This window comes from Octopus bimaculoides, chromosome 11, assembly GCF_046866305.1.
Source record: "Octopus bimaculoides isolate indiv1 chromosome 11, ASM4686630v1, whole genome shotgun sequence".
Taxonomy (NCBI): Eukaryota; Metazoa; Mollusca; class Cephalopoda; order Octopoda; family Octopodidae; genus Octopus; species Octopus bimaculoides.
The window spans coordinates 21,065,725-21,088,475 of NC_142938.1; the positions used below are offsets into that span (position 1 = coordinate 21,065,725).

At 36.8% G+C, this 22,751-nt stretch overlaps 1 protein-coding gene across 4 annotated transcripts in view; it reads left to right on the forward strand.

Moving 5' to 3' along the window:
* Nucleotides 1–22,751, forward strand: part of LOC128249057 (organic anion transporter 3-like) — a 31,391-nt gene that overhangs the window by 3,817 nt on the left and 4,823 nt on the right. Inside the window, exons 3-8 of one of the 4 annotated variants that reach the window (XM_052971575.2) lie at nt 1,349–1,579; nt 3,045–3,247; nt 9,639–9,974; nt 10,585–10,719; nt 11,944–12,029; nt 22,292–22,412. In XM_052971575.2, coding sequence (XP_052827535.1) covers nt 1,349–1,579; nt 3,045–3,247; nt 9,639–9,974; nt 10,585–10,719; nt 11,944–12,029; nt 22,292–22,412 — 1,112 coding nt within the window. The remainder of the gene's footprint in view (nt 1–1,348; nt 1,580–3,044; nt 3,248–9,638; nt 9,975–10,584; nt 10,720–11,943; nt 12,030–22,291; nt 22,413–22,751) is intronic. The other 3 variants (XM_089359620.1, XM_052971579.2, XM_089359619.1) reach the window with 3 other exon arrangements.

Consider the following 22,751-nt stretch of genomic DNA (forward strand, 5'->3'; position numbering starts at 1 on the left):
ATAACACATTGTTGACAGAAGACAAAATACTATGAGCTCTGCTGTTAACAGAGTTGCATTACTGACATTGTCATCGGTTTAGACCTTACAATCAGAATACATGTCATATTGTCTGAAGATTAACCGCCCGTAATAAGTAAGACCCTTCTAAGTTTTTCACATTGTGAGAAAACGCTACCAACTTCAAAAGAAAGTCTTTGTGGACACGGCTGTAACCGATGTAGGGTTGATAACTCCGCCTCTCCAATAGAGTTTCGTTCCGGAAATACTTTGCTTACAAAATTAACTGACCATGGCATTTTCCTCGTTGTAGAGAGAATATATGCATCTGGTCATTTGAAACTGAAGAGTCACCTCTACAGCTAAGCGTTTTATAGATGTGAAACCAATGGTCACTCTCTGATCGACCATTACAACCTTCTGAATATGTATGTGTGTGTGTGTGTGTGTGTATGTGTGTGTGTGTGTGTGCGTGTGCATGCGTGCATGTACGTATGTATATGTGTGTGTATTTGTATGTATGTATGTATGTATGTATGTATGTATGTATGTACGTATGTACGTATAGAAATTAATATATGTAACCTCGAAAGGATTATGCTTTCTAATACAGAAATTAGCACTATAATAAAATAGAAGGTCGATTCCACTGTTTTCCACCAAAGCTTTTGAAGACACTGCAAAAGTGTTGTTTACGTTGACACCCAAACGCTTTGAATCAGAGGCAGAGGATATTTGTGACACTTGAGACGAAATGCTAGGAAATATAACCTGAGAAGGAACTTGTGTACTAAGGAAAATAATGAATATTTTACATATTAATCCTTATTCAGCTTATAGAATTAGTGCTTTAAGTCGTAAGGCATAAATAACTCTTGTCTGTATATTGTGTCCCAAACGGTTTTAGAGTAGTGTTTAAAATGTGAATGTGAGCATGGCTTGCCATTCTCCCCAAATTTAGATCATGCAATACAAACTTACTTGATATAATTGCCTCTCTCAAAAATCTCTACAATGTCATATCCTTTTTATAGGTTTATACACACATTTTGAATTACAACTTTGAAATACGTAAGCAAAAAACCGACCTGAGAAAATGTATGAGTTTATGGATAGGATAGATTTAGTGGCAGTTATTCCTTCAAATATAATCCACAATGTTTAAAATGAACACTTCAGACAATTTACTCCTAGATACACTTTATATGCAAAAAGAGAAACCGGTTGATCATGGCTGAAAAACTAATTATATATCTAGTAACAAATACGACAACCTACAGACGATATTTGAATTCTCTACAAAGTAATCAGTTTTACTTTTGACTATAAAGTATGTTTATTTTCACAGTGGGACCTGGTGTGTAACAGACTAGGATTGGCAGAATTAACTCAGACTTTGTACACTGTTGGTCAAATTGTCAGTGGTTTGTTAGGACCATGTTTGATTGAAAAAGTCGGACGTAAACCTGTGAGAGTGTTAAGTCACGTGTTGATGTTAGTCTTCAACTTAATCGCCTCATTTTCTCCGTCTTACTGGTTGTTTGCGGCAATGAAATTTTTGACTGGAGGATTTCGTGAGGTAATGCTTTATACATCTTCTTTCCAAACATACACACACACATACACACACGCACGCGCGCATACATATTTACAATATATATATATATATATATATATATATATATATATATATATATTTACAAGCATACATATATGAGATAAATATAGTACCGTCTTTTCAACACCAGTGTGTGAATGATAAGGAGGTGTAGATCCGAATTGCAAAAACTCGATAGAAAACATACATATGTATTAGTTGAGAATATACAGATGTTGTTAAAAAATTATCGTCCTTTTATAAGTACGAAGAAATTTGTAAACCTTAGTGACGAGTTATCTGCGAAAGAAATCATTATTCCATAACATATATGTACTAATACAGTTCTGTATTTAAGAGATGAGGAATTATGTACATTATTTACATTTGACGGATATTTGTCTTCATCTTGTTTGTTGTTAACACAACGTTTCGACTGATATACCCTCCAGCCTTCATCAAGTGTCTTGGGGAAATTTCGAACCTGGGTTCTCATTTCTAAGGTATTTTTCGATGTTACCTTTATTATAATCGAACTTAGAATCTTGGGGTTAGTAGCCCGCGCTCTTAACCACTACACCATATGCCCATGGGCAATTATGGAGTGAATTTTAGGGCTTATAAATCTAATATTTTCCTATCCTTCCTGAATACCGGTTCCCATATGCTACGCATATCTGCACTCGGTCTGCTTAGGAGGTTGTTGTATCCTAGCATGTGTGCTGCCTCTTTTAGTTTTCGTATTTTCCAGTGGTGTTCTCTATCTATTATACGTACTGTCAACCAACGTATAGTGTAAAACACTATGGGCTCATTTGACCTTCAACTCTCTAAATATAATATGTTAACTTGATATATAACATTGGCTCTGAGAAATGATGTTTCACAGTAATATTTCAATACTATTTAATAGCTATTGGAGACATAAGCAAGAGTGCATTTTACACAAGAAGCCAATCTGGGTTTTTCTCATCGTAACTTCCGCAATATAATTTATTCTAAGGGAACATCAGCGATTCAGTGGGGACAAATTAATACCTCACGGTATCAATACTGCCTCTCTTGCTAATTTGCATTAGTTAACAAGGTCAATGGTTAATCGCGACACCAGCACCTGTTCTGACATTTTTTTCCATATACCGCTGGTAGGGAGACGAATTGCTGCTATCTCTAACTGACGAGCTTTCATCATTGACATGACCAAGGAAGTTCAAAATCACGTGTTCTGGTGTGTCACGCAAGTAATGAAAACAAGAGTGCATTTTCCACCAAAAACGAATATGAGTGTTTTTCTCATGGCGACTTGTGTTGTATAATTTGTTCTAACTGAAAATCCACGTTTAAGTGGGGATAGATATTACCTCTTAATATATTTATTGTCGGAGAAGACATATCAACTATCTGCAATAGTTTATCGTCATTCAATGTCCTTTTCTTTTCTTTTCAGATATACTTTCTTAGCTCTGTTACTTTGATTTGCGAACTATACCCGAAAGAGAAACGTATCATTATGTCTGGTATATTTATGGGTTGTTGGGGATTCTATAATTCTACTCTAGGTTTGATAGCCTATTTGTTGAAGGATTACGGTTGGAATACGTTATTTTTGTTTAATGTTGTCATCTCAGGATATTTCCTAGTGGATTACTTGTAAGTATCATTTTTTACATGTCACACACACACGCACGCACGCACACACACACACACACACACACACACACACACACACACACACACATGAACACACACAGAGGCACACACACGCTTGCACACATGTGCACACGTACACAGACGCACACACAAATATACATACGTGCACAGAGACACGTCTTTCTCTTTCTCTCTCCGTCTTTCTCTCTCTCTCTCTTTGTATATATATATATATATATATATATATATATATATATATATAGGGAGAATTCACATTAATAAAAAAAAAGGTGAAGACAGGTGGTGTAGAAAACAAACAAATGTATTAAGTATAACGCTCGGGAATTGAAAAAGTCTTTAACGTTTCGAGCCTACGCTCTTCCACAGAAAGAAACAAGGAGAGACATAAAGTTCAAAAAGTTCAAAGGCTTCTGGCATCGTGGTGTATTGGAGCGATTTCTCATCAACTGAAGAGTCCAGAGTAATCCATAGGCAGGAGAGGTGCAGCCGGAGTGTAGAAAGTCCAGTGGAGAAGTTCATGGGTGATGAGAGGAGACAGGATCAACTGGTGCGATCACGTGAGCGTGTGATATATCTAGGAAGAATTCACAAAAAAAAAAGACGAAGACAGGTAGTGTAGAAAACAAACAGATGTATTAGTATAACGCTCAGGAATCGAAAAAGTCTTTAACGTTTCGAGGTAAGTTTATTTATAAAAATTAACACAAATAAAATATTAAACAATAAAAATCCCCAAATGGAAGGACATTCACCCAAGGGCAACAAAGGAACCCCACATATCCTGGATAATCCGATTTCTAAATGTACTTCACGAAGGTAGTACTCCTCTTCATTCTCCCCAGCCTACAGCTGCATGCTCAGAGTAGACCCATTCACAAGGGCAATCCCCGCCACATTCAACTATCTTTCAATAAAAATACTGTGGGTAGTGCTTTCCACTACACCTTACTTTCTTTTACAGAGTAAAACGCTTATGAGCGGTTGACCGAAGAGGAAAATAACTTCTTCCAGTCCTTCCAATCTCGTCTACCACACTATCTTTTCGCCATAGCGCTCAGACAGAGGAAAACTGCCTGCCCGTCCCGGTCTAAAGAAAGCAGGGAGGTAGTCCTCACGGTGGACCCAGCGGGTACCCAAATCTGCTCTACAAGCGACAACAGCGGTTCGACAAAGTTCCACACGTCAGCAGAAGTTCCACGTTCCCAGACACTAGACAAATGTATGCAAGCACTTCTGCACCTGTAGGGCTTATCTCGAACCGACATAGCACATTGCTAGACCAGAAATTCCTGGAAATTTTCCATAGGCTTCTGGAAAAGACCAGCCAGTTGATTTGCCCCAACGCCCAGAGATCCTCTGAATACGTCGTTACTGCTGCCCGCCACTAATTCCCTATCGAACTACAAGGTAGAACTTTCACCAACTGCATTGCCCGACTGGTAGAGGGCTGTGAGTGGTTGGCAACACTCGTGGTGCCGAGGTCCCTGACCCGTTCTATTCTTGATCCAGGACTAAAGGTGCGTTTACTGAGACGGACTGCAAAAATTCCTTTCTGACAAATAGCGATTACAACAGCTCACCGTCAAGGAATCGCTGAAGATGTCACAGCCTCAGCGCATAATTGGCCACACCATGCCCATCCTCCACGCAGCTGCTGTGACATCAAATAGACCGTCTGACAAGCGGAACCCGTCTTTTCCACATAAAGCAGAAGAGTAAGCACTCCAGTTTGATTTGCATTGGAGTAGGACATGGGACGATGGTCCGGCGGTAGCAGATGATGGAGGCGATGCATGCGTTCACCACCTTTTTAGGGACAGTTTCCTCTCGCCCTATTTTTGGTTGGAGCTGGCCTGACTTCTAGTCACCTCCACTCAGTTCTAGTCCACCTGGCGGTTCGGATCAAAACAGACACCGACAAATTTAACAAATATTCCCCTCAAGCTCTCAACGACGTTCTTGGGTGGCATGAACTTGCCTCTACTAGTGCCGAGTTGCGGGGCCCACCGACGTTTCCTGCTGAATCTTCTCTACTGTCACCACTTCTCATTCGCTTATAGCAGTTCCGATCACCACGAATTCCGAGATGTTCGGTACATTTGCGGTATGTCGTCCGCATAAACCGAGACAAGGTCTTCCGCCATATAGTTCATGAGCAATGTCCCCCCGAAACATCCAGCTTCTGAAGCAGTCTCTAAGAGCTTGACACGCCGTGAAAGATACGTTCAGCTTCCAGTATCCTGGGCCCCGTTAGGCGAGGCGATCTAGATCGGCTGTAAAGTTTATTCATTTGTGATCTGTATAGAAGACTAAGAAGTGAGGGCAACTTGTGCTACTTCCAACTATTTGTCTACAGTAAGACTCAATGTTGTACGACCAATTCCAAAATGGCGCATTCCGGAAATCTGTTCTATATCTGTCAGTCTGTTGGAACCGAGCAAATAATTTTGTTAAGCTTTTACACCACCCTCTCATATCAGGTCTATGCATATAGTTCACATGTGCATCTAAGATGTGTTTCAGCCGACCACGAGTACTAAAGACGTCCCAAGTAAAAGCTCTAAGAAATCGGGCTATCAAGCATAGTCAGAGCATACACAGCGGTTAGTTTAAAAGCACAACCGTTGCTACAGTTTACACCTTGGCTCACCAACTAAACCTTCCGGGTCCCGTATCATGAGGCCTAGGCCTTTCCGGAAGAACAAGGCACCCCGCTACCCGTTCTGTATCGAGTAAGAGATGCAAAGATCTCAAATTGACGAAAACGGGTGCGAAGTTGCGTGTGCTGGAAATCCTCACGGCTACTACATGTAAACACAGTACCCTGAGGTCATTATGGAGGTGGACTTGCTTCCAGGAGGACCCGCAGGCCACATGCATTTAAGTTACCTAGTCTTAAGGACGCTATGTTTACAGGAAACACTAGAAGAAAAGAGGTTACCAAACTTAAAGGCTTACTGGTAGGCACTGAGGTTCCTTGGGAAAAATCCATGAAGAAGCCTTATTAGAGGCCTGAACACTAATAGATAATATACATATATATTATAATATATATATATATATATATATATATATATATATATATATTAGCTATTAGCGAAAAACTTGCAAGTTGTGAAATTAGCTATTAGCAGCAAAAGCAGTCTCTGTAACGAATATTAATTAGTAAATCTAGCCTAAATTGGTTGTGTTGGTGAGAAGAAATTAGATTGCGGTGAACGTTCCATGGCAAGTGTTATACTATATCGGCCTGGTTGATTTTCGGTCTGGCATTTGGTGCTTGGTTACCTACAGCTGATCATCCGCGATTTGCAGCTATAGCACGTGATAGAGTTGTGCTATCGACCAGTTATGTTGGAAGTTCTGACAACAGCTATAGACTGCGCTTTTTGGTATTTGTTGTCTATGCGATATGATTTTTCGAGACGTTCTACGCAATATAAAGCGTTTTAAACAATACACCTAATTTAGACTCGATTTGCGAATTAACATATATATTAGTGTATATTAATCAGATGGGATTAGCAGCAGTGTTCTGCATGGAACAACCTCGTTGAGGTGGTAACAACCGTTACTATTCAGTAGAGTTACTATTTGCATCTCGTATAGAGGCTTTATAAGTAGCTACTTTGTTGGATGTAAGATAAGCGGCTGCGTTGCTTATTTATTTATGTATTGCAAACTAGGACGAACGACTACCGTGTCCAGCAAACAGGTATAAATAGTATCAACGAGGGGTTATACTCAGAAACTAACTAGTCTATTGGTTCCTCTCACTGCTTGATGTTCGATCCCGTGTTTGCAATATAACAGACACAGATAGTTTGTTGTTACCAGCAGCAGGAGATGTCCTCCTAGGGTTAAAAAGAGTAGTAAGTGTTCTGTATGGAACAACCTCATTGCGGTAGTATATATATATATATATATATATATATATATATATATATATATATATATATATATATATATATATATATATACCTTAAATCCTCGAGTATAATCCGCATTTTTTTCCAAAAATTTAAAGGTCAAAATCCCTAGTGCGTACTATATACGAGGTTAAAATGAAAAATATTTTCTAAGCAATGTCCAAGTCTCTATTTGCTGTCTGGCAATGTTTATTCAGACGCATTTTGTGAAGTCGGGCGTGAAAATACCTTAAGCTAAGCCTGAAAGCAATGAAGTCATAAAAGAATCATACATAACTTGCAATAAGCAACGTTTATTAAAATAAAAGTATTCAGAACACAGAATAACATGTAACAAAAACAATTTGCAAACATATTTACATTCCCATATTACAGTTAAGAACATCACCATTATTGTATTACGCATGCGTGGAAGTGTTTGTTTGACTAGGTGCTGCTGGCTTAATTACGCACGAATTGTTCTTAATAGTTTAGCGCTAAATAGTTCATCCTGCTGTTTGCATTGGCAGTTTGCATCATTACCGTGGCAAATAATAGATACTTAATTAAATACCAGTATTAAATATTTGAACTACTGTGGGTCTTTACTAGGGTTTTTTATAAGCGGGATTTAAACCTGTACATTAATCTCCAATAAAACATTTAATACATTACATGCCCATAAAATGCATCGTAGATCTTAATCAGCTATGTTTAAACTTGAAGTTATATCATATGCTGAAGAGCATGGTAATAGGGCCGCCGGAAGAAAATTTGATGTTGGTGAAAGCAATGTCAGGTTATGGAGGAGAAATAAAGACGAAATTAAACAGATGCCAAAGATAAAGAAGGCAAGAAGGGGGGGAAAAAGCCAAACATCCTAAGCTTGAAAAAATTTTGCTTGAATGGGTAGAGGGAAGATTTGGTGGAATAGCCATTAATACAGTAGATTTGAGGCTACAGGCAAAACTCATTGCTAAAAAGATAAAACTTAATGAGTCAGAATTTAAAGCATCACGTGGCTGGGCCAGTAATTTCATGTCAAGGCATGACATGTCTGTTAGGAGGCGAACCCACATTTCACAAAAGTTACCAGCTGATATTGAAGAGAAGTTAATGAACTTTCAAAAGTTTATTATTAAAATGCGACGGGAAAAGGATTACCCATTGTCATTGATCGGTAATGCGGACCAGACCCCATTAACTTTTGATATGCCTGCAGATAGCACAATAGATTTCAGTGGTACATCGTCAATTACAATTAAAACCGCGGGCCATGAAAAAAATCGTTTTCCATCATGTTAGCTTGTATGGATGACGGTACCAAACTTAAACCTTATATAATATTCAAACGTAAAACAGCACCCCAAAAAAACGTGGAATTTCCAACAGGGATTATTGTTAGATATCAACAAAAAGGCTGGATGGATGATGAGTTATTTAGAGATTGGATTGACACTGTATGGGGAAATTGTCCTGGTGGAGCAATTAAACAGAACAACTTGCTTGTACTAGATGCTTTTAGATGCTACAGAAGTGAAGATAAACTCAAGCATTTAAAAAAATGTCACAAAACATGTTGCTACCATTCCAGAGGGTATGACCGCCATATTGCAGCCATTAGATGTCTCTATTAACAAACCGATTAAAAACAAATTGCATGATTTATGGACTGAATGGATGTCGATTGGAGAAAGGTGGAAGGGTTCGCGCTCCCGACCTGACTTTGATATGCAAATGGATTGTGTATGCATGGAATGAACTTGATCCCCAGATTATTGTGAAATGTTTTACCAAATGTTGTATATCGTCTGCACTGGATGGTACTCAGGATGACGTTGTAAGGAAAGATGAAATGAATGAAAGTGAATCTTCTGATGTTGACTATGAATCTGACGATGACGGAGATTTACACTACAATGAAGCTGACATGTATTCGGAAGAACAAATTTGATGCTGAAAGTGACGTTAAGTTTGAAAGATTTGAATAAATGTTTTTGCTTTTGCTTTTGTAACTGATAGTGATAAATATGTAAAGACAATTTGCTTAATATTTATTTTTCACTGACGTTATTACTGTTATTTCTTTATTTTCTGCAAAGTGCACAAAAAAGCAACACGTTTGCATTATGTTATATATATAATAATAATAAAGGACGTTACCGTATATGTGTTTACAAACCAAGGGTGTTATATAGACCTCTTTGACTCAAGTTAGAGAAGGAGTGCGTATTATGCACAAAGTTTAGGTTTTTCAGAGGTACAGCCCCCTAAAAATCCCCTGCGTATTATACACAAGGGCGGACTATACTCGAGGATTAACGGTATATATGTGCGTGTGTGTTTGTGTGTATGTATGTATACACACACACGCACACATCTACACACACACACACACACACACACACACACACACACACACACACACACATTAGCTCATATTTATGTCTTTATGTTTGTAGCTTCCTGAAGGAATCTATTCGGTGGCTCTTCGCCAATTCAAAAGTAAAATCAGCGAAGAGAATTATCAGGAACGCAGCAAAACAAAACAATATAGACTTTGATAGTGTCTGGAATATAACTTTGAAAGATACCTCAGTACAACACGCTGATGGTCACATGAACGAAACCAGTCTTGAATATCGAATGAGCGACTCCAGTGTTCAACAAGGTGTCACAACTGGTGTCAAACATACGCAAGCACAAACTAAAGAAGAATCCGCATTATTTGCCAATATACTCACTGTCTTTAAGTCACCCTATCTGAGGAAAGTAACTATTGTGTTGTGCATAGAATGGTAAGTTTCACTCTTTTATTGTTGATACCATTTTACCAGTTACCATGAACACTTCAGAAAAGTAAACAACGATGTTGTTTTTTTGAACAAACTTATGTTGTGATCCATATATATATATATATATATATATATATATATATATATATATATATATATATATATATATATAATTTTTTTTTACTTTAAAGGAACCGAAGGCGTGAACATTGTATTTCTAATGAGTATTAGTGAGTAAGTTAGAGGAAATAAGTTCAATGAAAAACCTTGTAAATGTTTTCTCTATATCTTTCGTTTTGTCATATGTTGTTTGTATATGCTCTGTTATTTCTCTTAATTCGTTTATTGCTTTATTATCTTTAAGTTATCAATTAGTATTACATTATTTTAAATGCAATCATTTCTATATTACATTTGTTTTCTTGCGTTAATCATGAAAATATCCTCGTCAGTTAATACTGTTAATACTGTAAAGTTTTCATTGGTGCAATATTTCCTTAAGCATTAGCATTCATGATCAGAAATATCCATCAAACTTGTTGACATTAGGTTCGGTTATGAAACGTCCATGTTTCTCGAGTATGTTAACATATTTTGTTTCTTTAATTTATAGGGCTGTAAATATAGCCTCGTGGAACAGTATTTTTCAAATGATGGAAGTTCTTGCTGGTAACATCTATCTCAACTCTTTCATAATGTCTTTAATTGATGTATTTGCTATCGGGATTTACTCTGTGATAGCGAAAAGGTAATTGATGTTCTCAATATTGTAATATTGGGAGCTATTATTTAATTACAGTGTTCTACATTCTGGATTTTATATCTCATAGGAGTAAAGTTTGCTTAAAGTTACTCCGAAATAGCTGGAGTTCTTACAGTCATAGAAAACTGATTAATCTGTAATACTTTAAGGACTTGTATTTTGTGTGACTAAATGAGTTTACCATCACCCTAACTTTATCTACTTCTTTATAATTCCTGTTTAAAGAAAATTTTCTTTCTTTGTGCCGTTAATAGACTCACAAAATGCACTAGCGCCTCGTACGAACAGAAATTTCAATATTTAATATTTGGAGTTTAAGTATTCTCTTGCCATAGTGTGTTAAGCAAAATTTTTTTTAAATCATAATATTGAAGTAAACCCCTCTGTGTTGGACATGACAGAAAAAAATGAAACAGAAAGATTTGAAGGAGAAAGAGCAAACATTTAGAAAGTAATTATAAAGAAGTAGATAAAGTAAAACTAGAAGAGTATCACTAATAGAGGAGAAGGAAAAGATAAAATTACAGGCGAATGATATATTTCTCTCTCGTTATATTTTGTATAGATGAGGTAATATTATAGATAGTTATTGAATTTATAGATAGTTGAGCGAATTTCTTAAGCCGCATTTTACCTCTTTTCATGCTACTTGCGCACCTCTTAAAAAACTTCGTTGTGGCATTTCGAATGGATTCATTAAATTCTAAGTGTGAGCTCATTTCGAATTCTGAAAGTATGTACCTACTTTAAAATTTTCCTTTTACACACAAGTTGAATTCGTATAGCTGGATTTCTTTGACAATCTTCGAAATTTACACACACACACACACACACACACACACACACACACACACACACACACACACACACACACACACACACACACACACATACACACACACACACACACACACACACACACACACACACTTATATATATAGTCACTTCAAATAAACAATTTAGACAAAAAAAAAACAAAGGAGAGAGTTTGACGTTTCGAACAGAGTTCTTCGTCGGAAAGGAGAAAGGTAAAAGGCCAAAGGAAAAGAAATCGCTAACAGCACTGTGTGGTTATACTACTGACATATATATGTGTATGTGTGTGAGCGTGAGGTTTGTGTGTGTGTATACATACAGAGACAGGCAGACACACACACACACACACACACACATATATATATATATAAACAACAGTTTTTCTTTCTTAGGTTTGGTCACAAAATATCACTACAAAGCATGAAGACACTTGCTGCTATGTCAGTCATCTCTGCATCCCTGATAAAGATATTCGCAGGTAATATTAAGGTTACATATTCTATATTTTTGACACATATTTTTATTATTTAACTAAGTTTATATCGCATTATCTATTCTGATGTAGTTTTATTCTCTTTGAAACAATGTTCTCTGAGTTTTGAAAATGATGATAAGATTAATATCCACTTGGTTTACATAGAGAAATAGAACTGTCTGCCTTCACACGCTGAACAAAAGGGAAGGTCATACAGTATTAATTGCTTGTTACTGATTTAAGAAGGCAATATATAAGTTCACAACTATGATATAATAAATTAATCTTCCTATCCACATGCTATTCAGATACTAACACCATCAATATTAACTAATTAAAATTAGGTCGACATAAACGAGACAAGAAATTTAGAAGTGTAACCTCTTGTTACGATGTGAAATTACTCAAATCATACAATATAAGCAAGTCATGATTCTCTCTTTTACTTCTCTCTCAACTCTTTCGTATGTCTGTCTATCTATCTATCTATCTATCTATCTATCTATCTATCTATCTATCTATCTATTTATCTATTTATCTATCTATCTGTCTATCTATCTATCCTATTTATCTGTCTGTCTGTCTTTTTCTTTCTTCTGTTCATACAGAGTGCGTAAGATATTTGAGGAGAGATTTATGCTTATTAAAAAACAAAACAGATAACTTTATTCATCAAACAATGCTATGAGGATAAAAAATAATTCGCCTTTTCTATAATGTTATTCAATAAAGCCACCTTCAGCTTCAATAACTGCTTCTATATGAGATCTAAATCATCTAAATGCTTGAATCAAGTGATCCTGGTACATTTTCGACAATACTCTGACTATGGCAGATTTCAAAGAATCTTTGGTGTTATGGGCATGTTCATTGACCTCTCTTTCAACAACGCTCCACATGTAATAGTCTAATTGATTGAGATATGGGGAATTAGGAGACGAAATGTTAGGGGTTATGTGATCATGAAAATTTTCGGCCATCCGTTCCTGTGTTACTGGCGCCATGTGAGATAGTGCAGTGTCTTACTAAAATACATATAACCTTCTATTAAATACACTGTCTATCCAGGGCTTAACAATTATTTCCAGGACCTCAATGTAGGCGGCAGAGTTAACTCTAAGGCCTTGTGGAAAGAAGTAAGAAAGCATCAGCTGTCTTTCATTGCTAACAACCACTAAAACCATGACAGTTGCAGGAAATTTTGTATGCATAACACTTGGAACTTCAGAAGGGTTTGCACATAACCAGCTGTCATTTCTTCTGTTAACTTTTTGATCTTGGTCGAAGCTTTTCTCGTTTGAGAAAAACCAAATCAAATCTTTTTCTGCTGGCTTTTTCAGTTTGTTAAAGAGCTCTTTAGATCTGATGTAGTGATTTTCTTTCGCTTTTTCGCACGAATTGACCTTTCCTCATCGTATAAGACTTATATTTGATGTCTTCGTGGATAACATTTCTGACTGTTCCTTCTGACACATGGAGATCCTTTGTAATTGACCTCATGGACTTCCTGGGATTGTAATCAGTGGTCTCTTGAACTTACTGTATAAATTCAGATGTTCTGATAATTTCAGAACGTTTAGAATGCTTTTTATGCTTCGATACTGGTGATGCGTTCCCATTGTCAGTCTCTAGCTCCTTACAAACATTGTAGACAAAGGATCTGGCAACTTTTAAAAATCGAGATATTTCTAAATCGCTATGCTCAAAATCTATAACCACAATAATAGCAAGCCTCTTCATCTCTTGGGTAAGCTGAGTGTCTGTCATTATTATTTTCTGAAACAAAGATTATACGGACTTAGAAAAAATGCAGCGATGACCTAAAAAAGTATGTCCTCAAATACCTTACGCACCCTTAGGAGACACAAGTTTCGGCCGTTTGCTGAATGCTTTAATCATTGTTGAATTCATACTATGTTGAATGTGCAAAATCCTGCTCGTTTTTATTATTTTAAATTATTTTTTTATCAGACTGAGAAAAAGCAACAATAATAAAGCAAAGTGAAGAACAGATCGGCAATCGATTTTGAATATTTCAGTTGAGATTCCTGTGAAACTGGCTTAACGCCAACTCGTGTTGAATTCCGTAAGAAGTATCTGTTATTTCTCTATCGGTAATTTCAAAGTGTTCACCATTATTGGCTTACCAAATTTTATGACTACTAATATTTTGATGAACCAGTCACGTGCTACGAAATTAAAGGTCCTATATTATATTCGTTATTTTCCTGTCGTTGTACATTTCGACATTCTTAATTCCAAGGTCAATAAATTGAACAATCAAGAAGAAGGATTTATATAATTAATATACACTTCTCCAAAATCCATGAACTCTGCCAGTTTATTTATTTTTTCATGTATTATTACCATCATTATTATTATATAAATGTTCAGTATTTGGTAGTTTCAGGCAAATTTCTAATGCATCAACTGCTGTACCTCCGTATTGCTGGGTGTGTGCAGCATTGTATGTTCTTTTCTGTTGTCGGCAGCGCGCAAACTTTTCCCGGTATTGTATTGAATTAGTTTTTTTTTACTCTTGAGGTATGGTGCAGTCTTTTGTTGCATTACTGCTTTATTGTGTGTTGAGTGTGCAATGCATTGGTTATTGGTTTGCTGGTGGAAGTTTATTTCACTGGCTGCATAATTGCTGTATAGTGTGTGTCTTGTGTTTGTGGGTTGTTTTGTTTAGGTTGTATTATTGGATTGATAGTGTCTTGCGTAGGATGAGGGCTGTTCCTAGCAGGGCAATTCTTTGGATAGTGTGTAGTGTTGAGGATCCAGATTTAGCTTCTACGTTTTTGTTCATATGTTTTTTTAAAATCAAACCCAATAGTTCAGTTATTACTTGTATTGTTTTCACTTTCATGCCCCACATCTTGAATACTTCAATTTCGAGATGTGTGTACTTTGATAATTTCTCCACTTCTTTATGAACAATATTTTGGTCAGGAGGGACTGCGATGTCTATCAGTAAACAGGTGTTTTTTTTTTATAATACTTGATTATTATGTCTAGGAGATTAGCTTTTATTTCTTTGTCGGTTTGAACAAGCATATCCCAGATGATTGTGGCCTGGAAGTTGTATTTTACCTTGTTTGGCACATATTTATAGCATTTATTGTCAGGTTTTATGTCATAGCTTTGGCATACTGTCCAGTGACTATAACTCCTCACTCGGTCGTGTATGTATGTATATTCATCAGATTGGCAAGGAATGTACAACCAGAGATGATGTGGTCAATTGTCTCATTGTACTGGTTGCCCATTCTATATTTGGTGTTAGGACATGTTTTCATTAATTTGCTTTTATAGTTGTTCGCAGATAAGCACTGGTCTTGTGGAACGAGTGTCAGTCCTTCCATTTCAGTTTTTAGCCAAGAGCTTTTGAGCTACTATTAGCTTTTATTTAGGCTCACCTCTTCTCTATCAAGCTTTGCAGGATACTGAGCATGGAGTGATTTTTCTCTCCATTTCTTCTTTAGTCTGTTTTGTAGTGCTGTTTTCATGTTGTTTTTAGTCTTTTCTGCCATTTCTGATATGTTATCGTCTAATGTCATTGTTTCAGTGTAATTTGTTTTGTATTTTGTCGCCTCCTTGTGTATAGAGAAAAGGTTTTTCCTTTGCTCGTGTTGCTTTATTACATGTAGTAGTCTTCCACCTTTTGTTTCTAAGTACTTTTCTAGTCCAACTGTTATTTGGCCACGGCCTCCTTCTGAGCGGGGTACACATATTCTGTTTGCGTCTGCTTGGGGGTGGTGACTTCGGTATGCCGTTAGTTTTCTGATTTTTCTATCTAAGTTTCTCAATTCACTGATCTTCCAGTTTATTAAGTTGAAGCTGTTATATATGACTGGTAAGACGAGCGTATTCTCCCTATTATCTTAATTTTAGCATTGAGTTCAGTGTTTAATATTAGTCTAACTCTCCTGTAATACTCTCTCCTAATTTTCTCTTTCATATCTGTGTGTTGTATATGAGCTGTTTCGTCAAATCCTATGGGCGATTGTGGTCTTATTCTCTGATTTCTGTTTCTATGTCGATTTTAGTGTTTTCAGTCCTGATTAATTTGCCTCTTCTCAATGTCACCTCGGCACATTTGCCCAGCCCTATGCTCACCCCGATTTCCTTGCTGAAAGTATGGATATTTTTTAGAAGGTTTCTTTGTTGCGTGTTATTTTTAGTGAAAATTTTTAAGTTTATGGTTTATTTTTTGTTCATAGCACCAATTAAAACTTATGACGCTTTCATATAACATGTTTATTAGCTGTGTCAGAGAAAGGCAGAAAAACAGGGATGAACAGTGTGTCTGCCTGGAAAGTAACCCTTCTTAAGGGTATAGGGCAGGTTTTAATGAGTTGCAATTCATTTTTGCAATGTTATACTGGTTTTTCAGTTTGTCATTGCATGTTTCATATATTTTAATTGTGTTGGAGCAACGTTATTGATGTGAAAAGATTCCAGTATCCATGAGTGATGAAACATCGTCGAATGCTTTCTGGTAATCAATCAAAGTCATGTTCAGGTTTGTCTTTCTCCTCTTACAGTCCTTTAAAATGACTCGGTTTACTAGAAGTTGCTCCTTACAACCATACATCCCTCTATGCACCCCTTATGTTCTTTTGGTAAAAACATTGTTGTTTTCCAGGTGTATTATAAACCAGTTGTGGAGGCGCAATGGCCCAGTGGCTAGGGCAGCGGACTCGCAGTTTCGATTCCTAGACCGGGCGTTGTGAGTGTTTATTGAGTGAAAACACCTAAAGCTCCACAAGGCTCCGGCAGGGGGTGGTGGCGAACCCTGCTGTACTTTTCCACCACAACTTTCTCTCACTCTTACTTCCTGATTCTGTTGTGCCTGTAATTCAAAGGGTCAGCCTTGTCACACTGTGTCACGCTGAATATCCCCGAGAACTACGTTATGGGTACACGTGTGTCTGGAGTGCTCAGCCACTTGCACGTTAATTTCACGAGCAGGCTGTTCCGTTGATCAGATCGACTGGAACCCTCGACGTCGTAAGCGACGGGGTGCCAACAACAACTATAGACCAGTTATAGATGACTGTTGTGAGGATTTTTTAGGATGCTGATAGGCAGGTTATTGGCCTATAATTTTGTGGTTGTACGGTGTACTTGTTTTTGTGAATTAGGGTTGTTTGACCTTCAGCATCCAATTTAGTGTTGATTCTGGCTTTCATATTCATAAATTTAATGCTGCCGTTATGTGAGTGTGGGTACTGGTAAGATATTTCAACCAGAAATTGGGGACTTGTCTACCTCTGGAATTTTCCAGTTGATAGTACTCCTCAGTGTCTTGGATCTCTCGGCCTGTGATGGCGGGCCATACCTGTGGTACTATTTTGTTCTTCCTTTCTTTTCCCCTATTTATCCACTGAACATTTTTGTAATTTTTTGTTTGCCCCATATTCTTTTTATTTTTCATATCCGACCCCTCATTCACTAATTCACAAATTAGTAATGAGTCTTTCTTTTGCTTTTTAATATTATTTATTATATTCTGTTACGATTTTGGGATTTGAAATTTGCCTCGGTATTTTTTGTCGTCCCTGGATATCACTAAAGTTGTTGAATAGATCAATTCGTTTAGTTTGTTGATATCTTGTGTATCATTTGAAGTGGTCATTGTTCCTTGAAGGGCTTTGTTGTTGTTTCCATTCATCCTTTCATAGAACTGTTTATATTTTTGTAGCCTTGGGTGACGTTGATGCTGATTCATATTTATCGACTTTGTGATGTTTACTTCTTCTATTTTTGTTATTTCTTCAGTTGGTTCGTCCCCATCCTCTCTGTTACGGTGCATGTTATTTTGGTTATTATTATTATTATTATTATTATTATTATTATTATTATTATTGTTCAGTAGTTTTATTTTTATAACTTACTTTCACTTCACTACCGAGCGCAGCTCTGTGCGCCTTGGGTATGTGCTGTGGTTTGCTGTGGTGCTCTTATGTTTCCTGTATTGAAAGTGTTTTGCGTAGAATGTGTGCAGTACCCAGTAGTGCAATTTTCTGTATGTTATATATATTTGTAAGTCTTGGTGTTTTTGTTATGTATTTGTCTGAATATTTTTTTATTATACCTAAGGCACCTACTATGATAGGAATTGTTTCTGTTTTTAGACTCCACATTCGAGTTATCTCTATTTCCAGGTCTTTGTATTTTGAAAGTTTTTCCATTTCTTTTAGAGAAACGTTGTCATCTGCTGGTATTGATACATCAATTAGAAAGCATTTTTTTTTCTTCATGATCTTTGACAACTATATCTGGTCTGTTTGCCTTAATTTCTCTATCTGTGTGTATTGGCATATCCCAGAGTATGGTTGCTTTCTCGTTTTCTGTGATCTTTTCTGGCGTGTGTTTATACCATCTTTTTTCTGTTGTTATTCCATAGTGTTGGCATAGCTTCCAGTGTATATAGGTCCCAGCTCTATCGTGTCTGTGAATATATTCCTTCTTAGCCAGGACTGGGCAGACAGAGATAATATGATTTATTGTTTCTTGTCCATCTCCACATATTCTACAGTTACTTGTTATATTTCTTTTCATTATGTGTTTTTGGTAATTTCTGGTGGGGAGGCTTTGGTCTTGTGCAGCAATTAAAAATCCTTCAGTCTCTGCTTTGAGTCCTGAGCTTCTCAGCCATTGCTGGGATTTTTCTCTGTCTATTTCTTTCGCATTTAGTTTAGCCCAGTATTTACCATGTAGGGGCTTTTCTTGCCATCGTTTTATCATGGTCCGTTGCTGTTCTAGTTTTAGTTTGGATTTCATTTGTTTTATAGCTTTTGTTGTTTCTTCTTCTTCTTCTTCTTCTTCTTCGTATTTGTTAGGTAAATTGATTTCTTGTTTGTATTTGTCAGCTTCCTTAAATACTGAAAACAGTTTTTTTTTTGTTTTGCTCGTGTTTTGTGGCTATTTGTATTAGTTTCCCTTGCTTCTGGAGTAGGTATTTTTGCAGTCCTATGGTGGTTATTTTATAATAGTTTTCCAGCTGTATAAGACCCCTGCCACCTTCTGTGCGTTGTATATATAGCCTTTCTATGTCAGATTTTGGGTGGTGCATCCTATATCCTGTCATTATTTTCTTGTTTTCCTGTCTATTTTACATAGTTCGTTTAGTGTCCAGTTAAGGATGTTGTAGCTGTAGCTTATAACTGGGACAGCTAAAGTGTTGATACCCATTATCTTGTTTTTAGCATTGAGCTCTGTTTTTAGTATTGATCTAACTCGTCTATAGTACTCTTTCTGTATTTTGTCTTTCATTTGTGTATGTTGTATCCTATCTAGTTCATTGACTCCTAAATACTTATATGGTTGGCTTTCGTCAAGTTCTCTTATTTCATTAGCTTTATCTAGTGTCATATTGCTACTTTTAATTAATTTTCCTCTTTTCAGGGTTGCTTTGGCACATTTTTCTAATCCGAATTTCATATCTATTTCCTTGGTAAAGCCGTGTACTGTCTGTAGTAGTGTTTCTAGCTCTTTGTCGTTTTTTGCATATAATTTTAGGTCATCCATATACAGAAGGTGGCTGACTGTTTTTCCGTAGCATTTGTAACCGCATCCAGTTCTATTTAGCAATTCGGTTAAAGGTGTGAGTGCCAGGTAGAACAGGAGTGGAGAGAGCGTGTCTCCCTGGAATATTCCTCTTCTAATGGCGATGCCTTTCGTTTTCATAAGTCCCTCTTTTGTTTGGAGCTGTAGCACTGTCTGCCATTTGTTCATTGAGTGCTCTATGTATTTTATGATAATTGGTGCCACCTTGTTTATGGCTAGTGTTTCCAGAATCCACGTGTGGGGAACACTGTCGAAAGCCTTTTGGTAGTCCACCCAGGCCATACTGAGGCCTTTCTTCTTTCTTTCTGCGGTTGTCTTCAGTTATGGCTTTATTGATCAATAATTGATCTTTACAGCCGTATGAGCCCTTGCAGCATCCCTTCTGCTCTTCTGAAAACAGGTTGTTATTTTCCAGGTGTTTACTCAATCTCTGCGATATTATTGCAGTAAAGACTTTGTAGACCGTAGGGAGACAGGCTATAGGTCTATAGTTTTGTGGTTTCTCCGTTTCCGTGGATTTGGGGATTAAGATGGTTTTCCCTTTTGTGAGCCATTCAGGCATTGTCTCTGGATCTGCTAGTATGTTGTTAAAGTTTTCTGCCAGCTTTTTATGCATTCCTGGCAGGTGTTTTTACCAGAAATTGGGGATCTTGTCGTGTCCAGGTGCCTTCCAGTTGCTTAGTCTTTGCAGTATCTGGGTGACCTCTTCAGTTGTTATAGGGGCCCAGAGTTGCTCAGGTGCTAAGTTCGTTGTTTTAATGGTCCTTTTCTGGGGTTGTTGCTTCACCGACCATATTTGTTTCCAGAATTTCTCTAGTTCTTCTGCTGTTGGTGCTGAAGTAATGTCTATTTTATTTTTACCCAGTTCTTGGTAAAGTTTTTTGGGGTTGGATTTGAACTGTTTGTTTTGTTCAAAGAAACGTTGGCGTTTCTCATACCGGCGGATCCTTTGTGCTTTGGCGAGGATGTCTTGCTTTAGTTTTTCTTTTGCCAGGTAAGTCTTTTTCTGTAATGCTGTATTTGTACAGTATTTTTGTTTTCTTCTTGTTACTTAGTTGTGTTGATTGTTTACTAATTTCGTTGAGAATCGATAAATCTTTTCTCTTTTATTATTATTACTATTATTATTATTATTATTATTATTATTATTATTATTATTATTATTATTATTATTATTATTATTATTAAGAAGGCGGTGAGCTGGCAGAACCGTTGGCACGCTGGAGGAAATGTTTAGCGGTATTTTGTCTGCTGCTGCTTTCTACGTTCAAATTCCACCTAGGTCGACTTTACCTTTCATCCTTTCGGGGTCGATAAATTAAGTACCAGTTGAATAGTGGGGTCGATGAAATCGACTATCCCCCGCCCCCAAAATTCAGGCCTTGTGCTTATAATAGAAAGGATTATTATTATTATAAAGACGGTGAGCTGGCAGAATCGTTAGCACGTTGGACGAAATGCTTAGCGGTATTTCGCTCATCGTTACGCTCGAAGTTCAAATTCCGCCAAGGTCAACTTTCATCATTTCTGGGCTTATAAATTAAGTACCAGTGACACTCTGGTGTCAGTGTTATCGAGTAGTACCCTCCCCCACTTTTCAGGCTTTGCTCCTATAGTGGAAAGGATCATCATCATCACCATCATCATCATCATCATCATCATCATCGTCACCATCACCATCACCATCACCATCATCATCATCATTATCATTATCATTATCATTATTATCATTATTATCATTATCATCATCATCATCATCATCATCATCATCATCATCATCAACATCATCATCATCATCAACATCATCATCATCATCATCTTCATCATCATCATCATCATCATCAACATCAACATCATCATCATCATCATCATCATCATCATCATCATCATCATCATCAAGGCGGTGCGCTGGCAGAATCGTTAGCAGGCCGGGAGAAATGCTTAGCGGCATTTCGTCCGTCATCACGTTCTGAATTTTAAATTATGCCGAGGTCGACTTTCAACGTTTCCAGGTCGATAAATTAAGTACCAGTGAAACACTGGAGTCGACGTAATCGACTAGTCCCTTCCCCAACATTTCAGGTCTTAGGCCTGTAGTAGAAAGGATTATTATGATCATCATTATTATTATTATTATTATTATTATCATTATTATTATTATTATTATTATTATTATTATTATTATTATTATTATTACGATTATTAAGGCAGCGAGCTTGTAGAACCATTAGCATGCAGGGCGAAATGCTTAGCAGTATTTCGTCTGATTCTACGTTCGGAGTTCAAAGTCCACCGAGGTCGACTTTGCCTTTCATCCTTTCGGTGTCGATTAAATAAGTACCAGTTAAACACTGGGGTCGATGTACTCGACTTAATCCCTTCCACCAAATTTCAGGCCTTGTGCCTACAGTAGAAATCATTATTATTATTATTATTATTATTATTATTATTATTATTATTATTATTATTATGGTGGCGAACTAGCAGAACCGCTAGCACGCCGGGCGAAATGCTTAGCGGTATTTCGTCCGTCTTCAAGTTTTGAGTTCGACTTTGCATCTCATCCTTTCGGGGTCCGATAAATTAAGTACCAGTGAAATACTGGAGTCGATGTAATCGACTTATTCCCTCCCGTAAAATCGCTGCCTTTGTGACAAAACTTGAAACCATTATCATCATTATTATTTCAGAAAGTAGTAACACAATGGAATATGTCATTCTTGTGTTGTATATTTTGACCGTTGTTGGACTGAATGCTGCATCCTGCGGTGATTACATTTACACCTCAGAACTATATCCTACAAAAATAAGGTATGGATCCACTGGTAATAAATGTTTCTGTATGTTTCTGTAGAAATGACAAGGGACCTACCTTTGTCATTGTATGACTGACGACATAGTAATTAAATTTGAAATTTGAAATTCGAAATGGAACTAATACTTTGTAGGAACTCTAATTCATGTTGAAATCAATGTATACATTTCCATAATTTGATTACCAGTTCGAAACTAGTTTTATTTTAACTATTAGTAAATTGCTTATCAATATTTTCAAACTACATATTGTCTCCTAAACCTACATCATTTCTTTTCCTGTAAAACTTTGATTTTATCGATTTGAAATTTGAAGCTAAAATACTATAAATACAT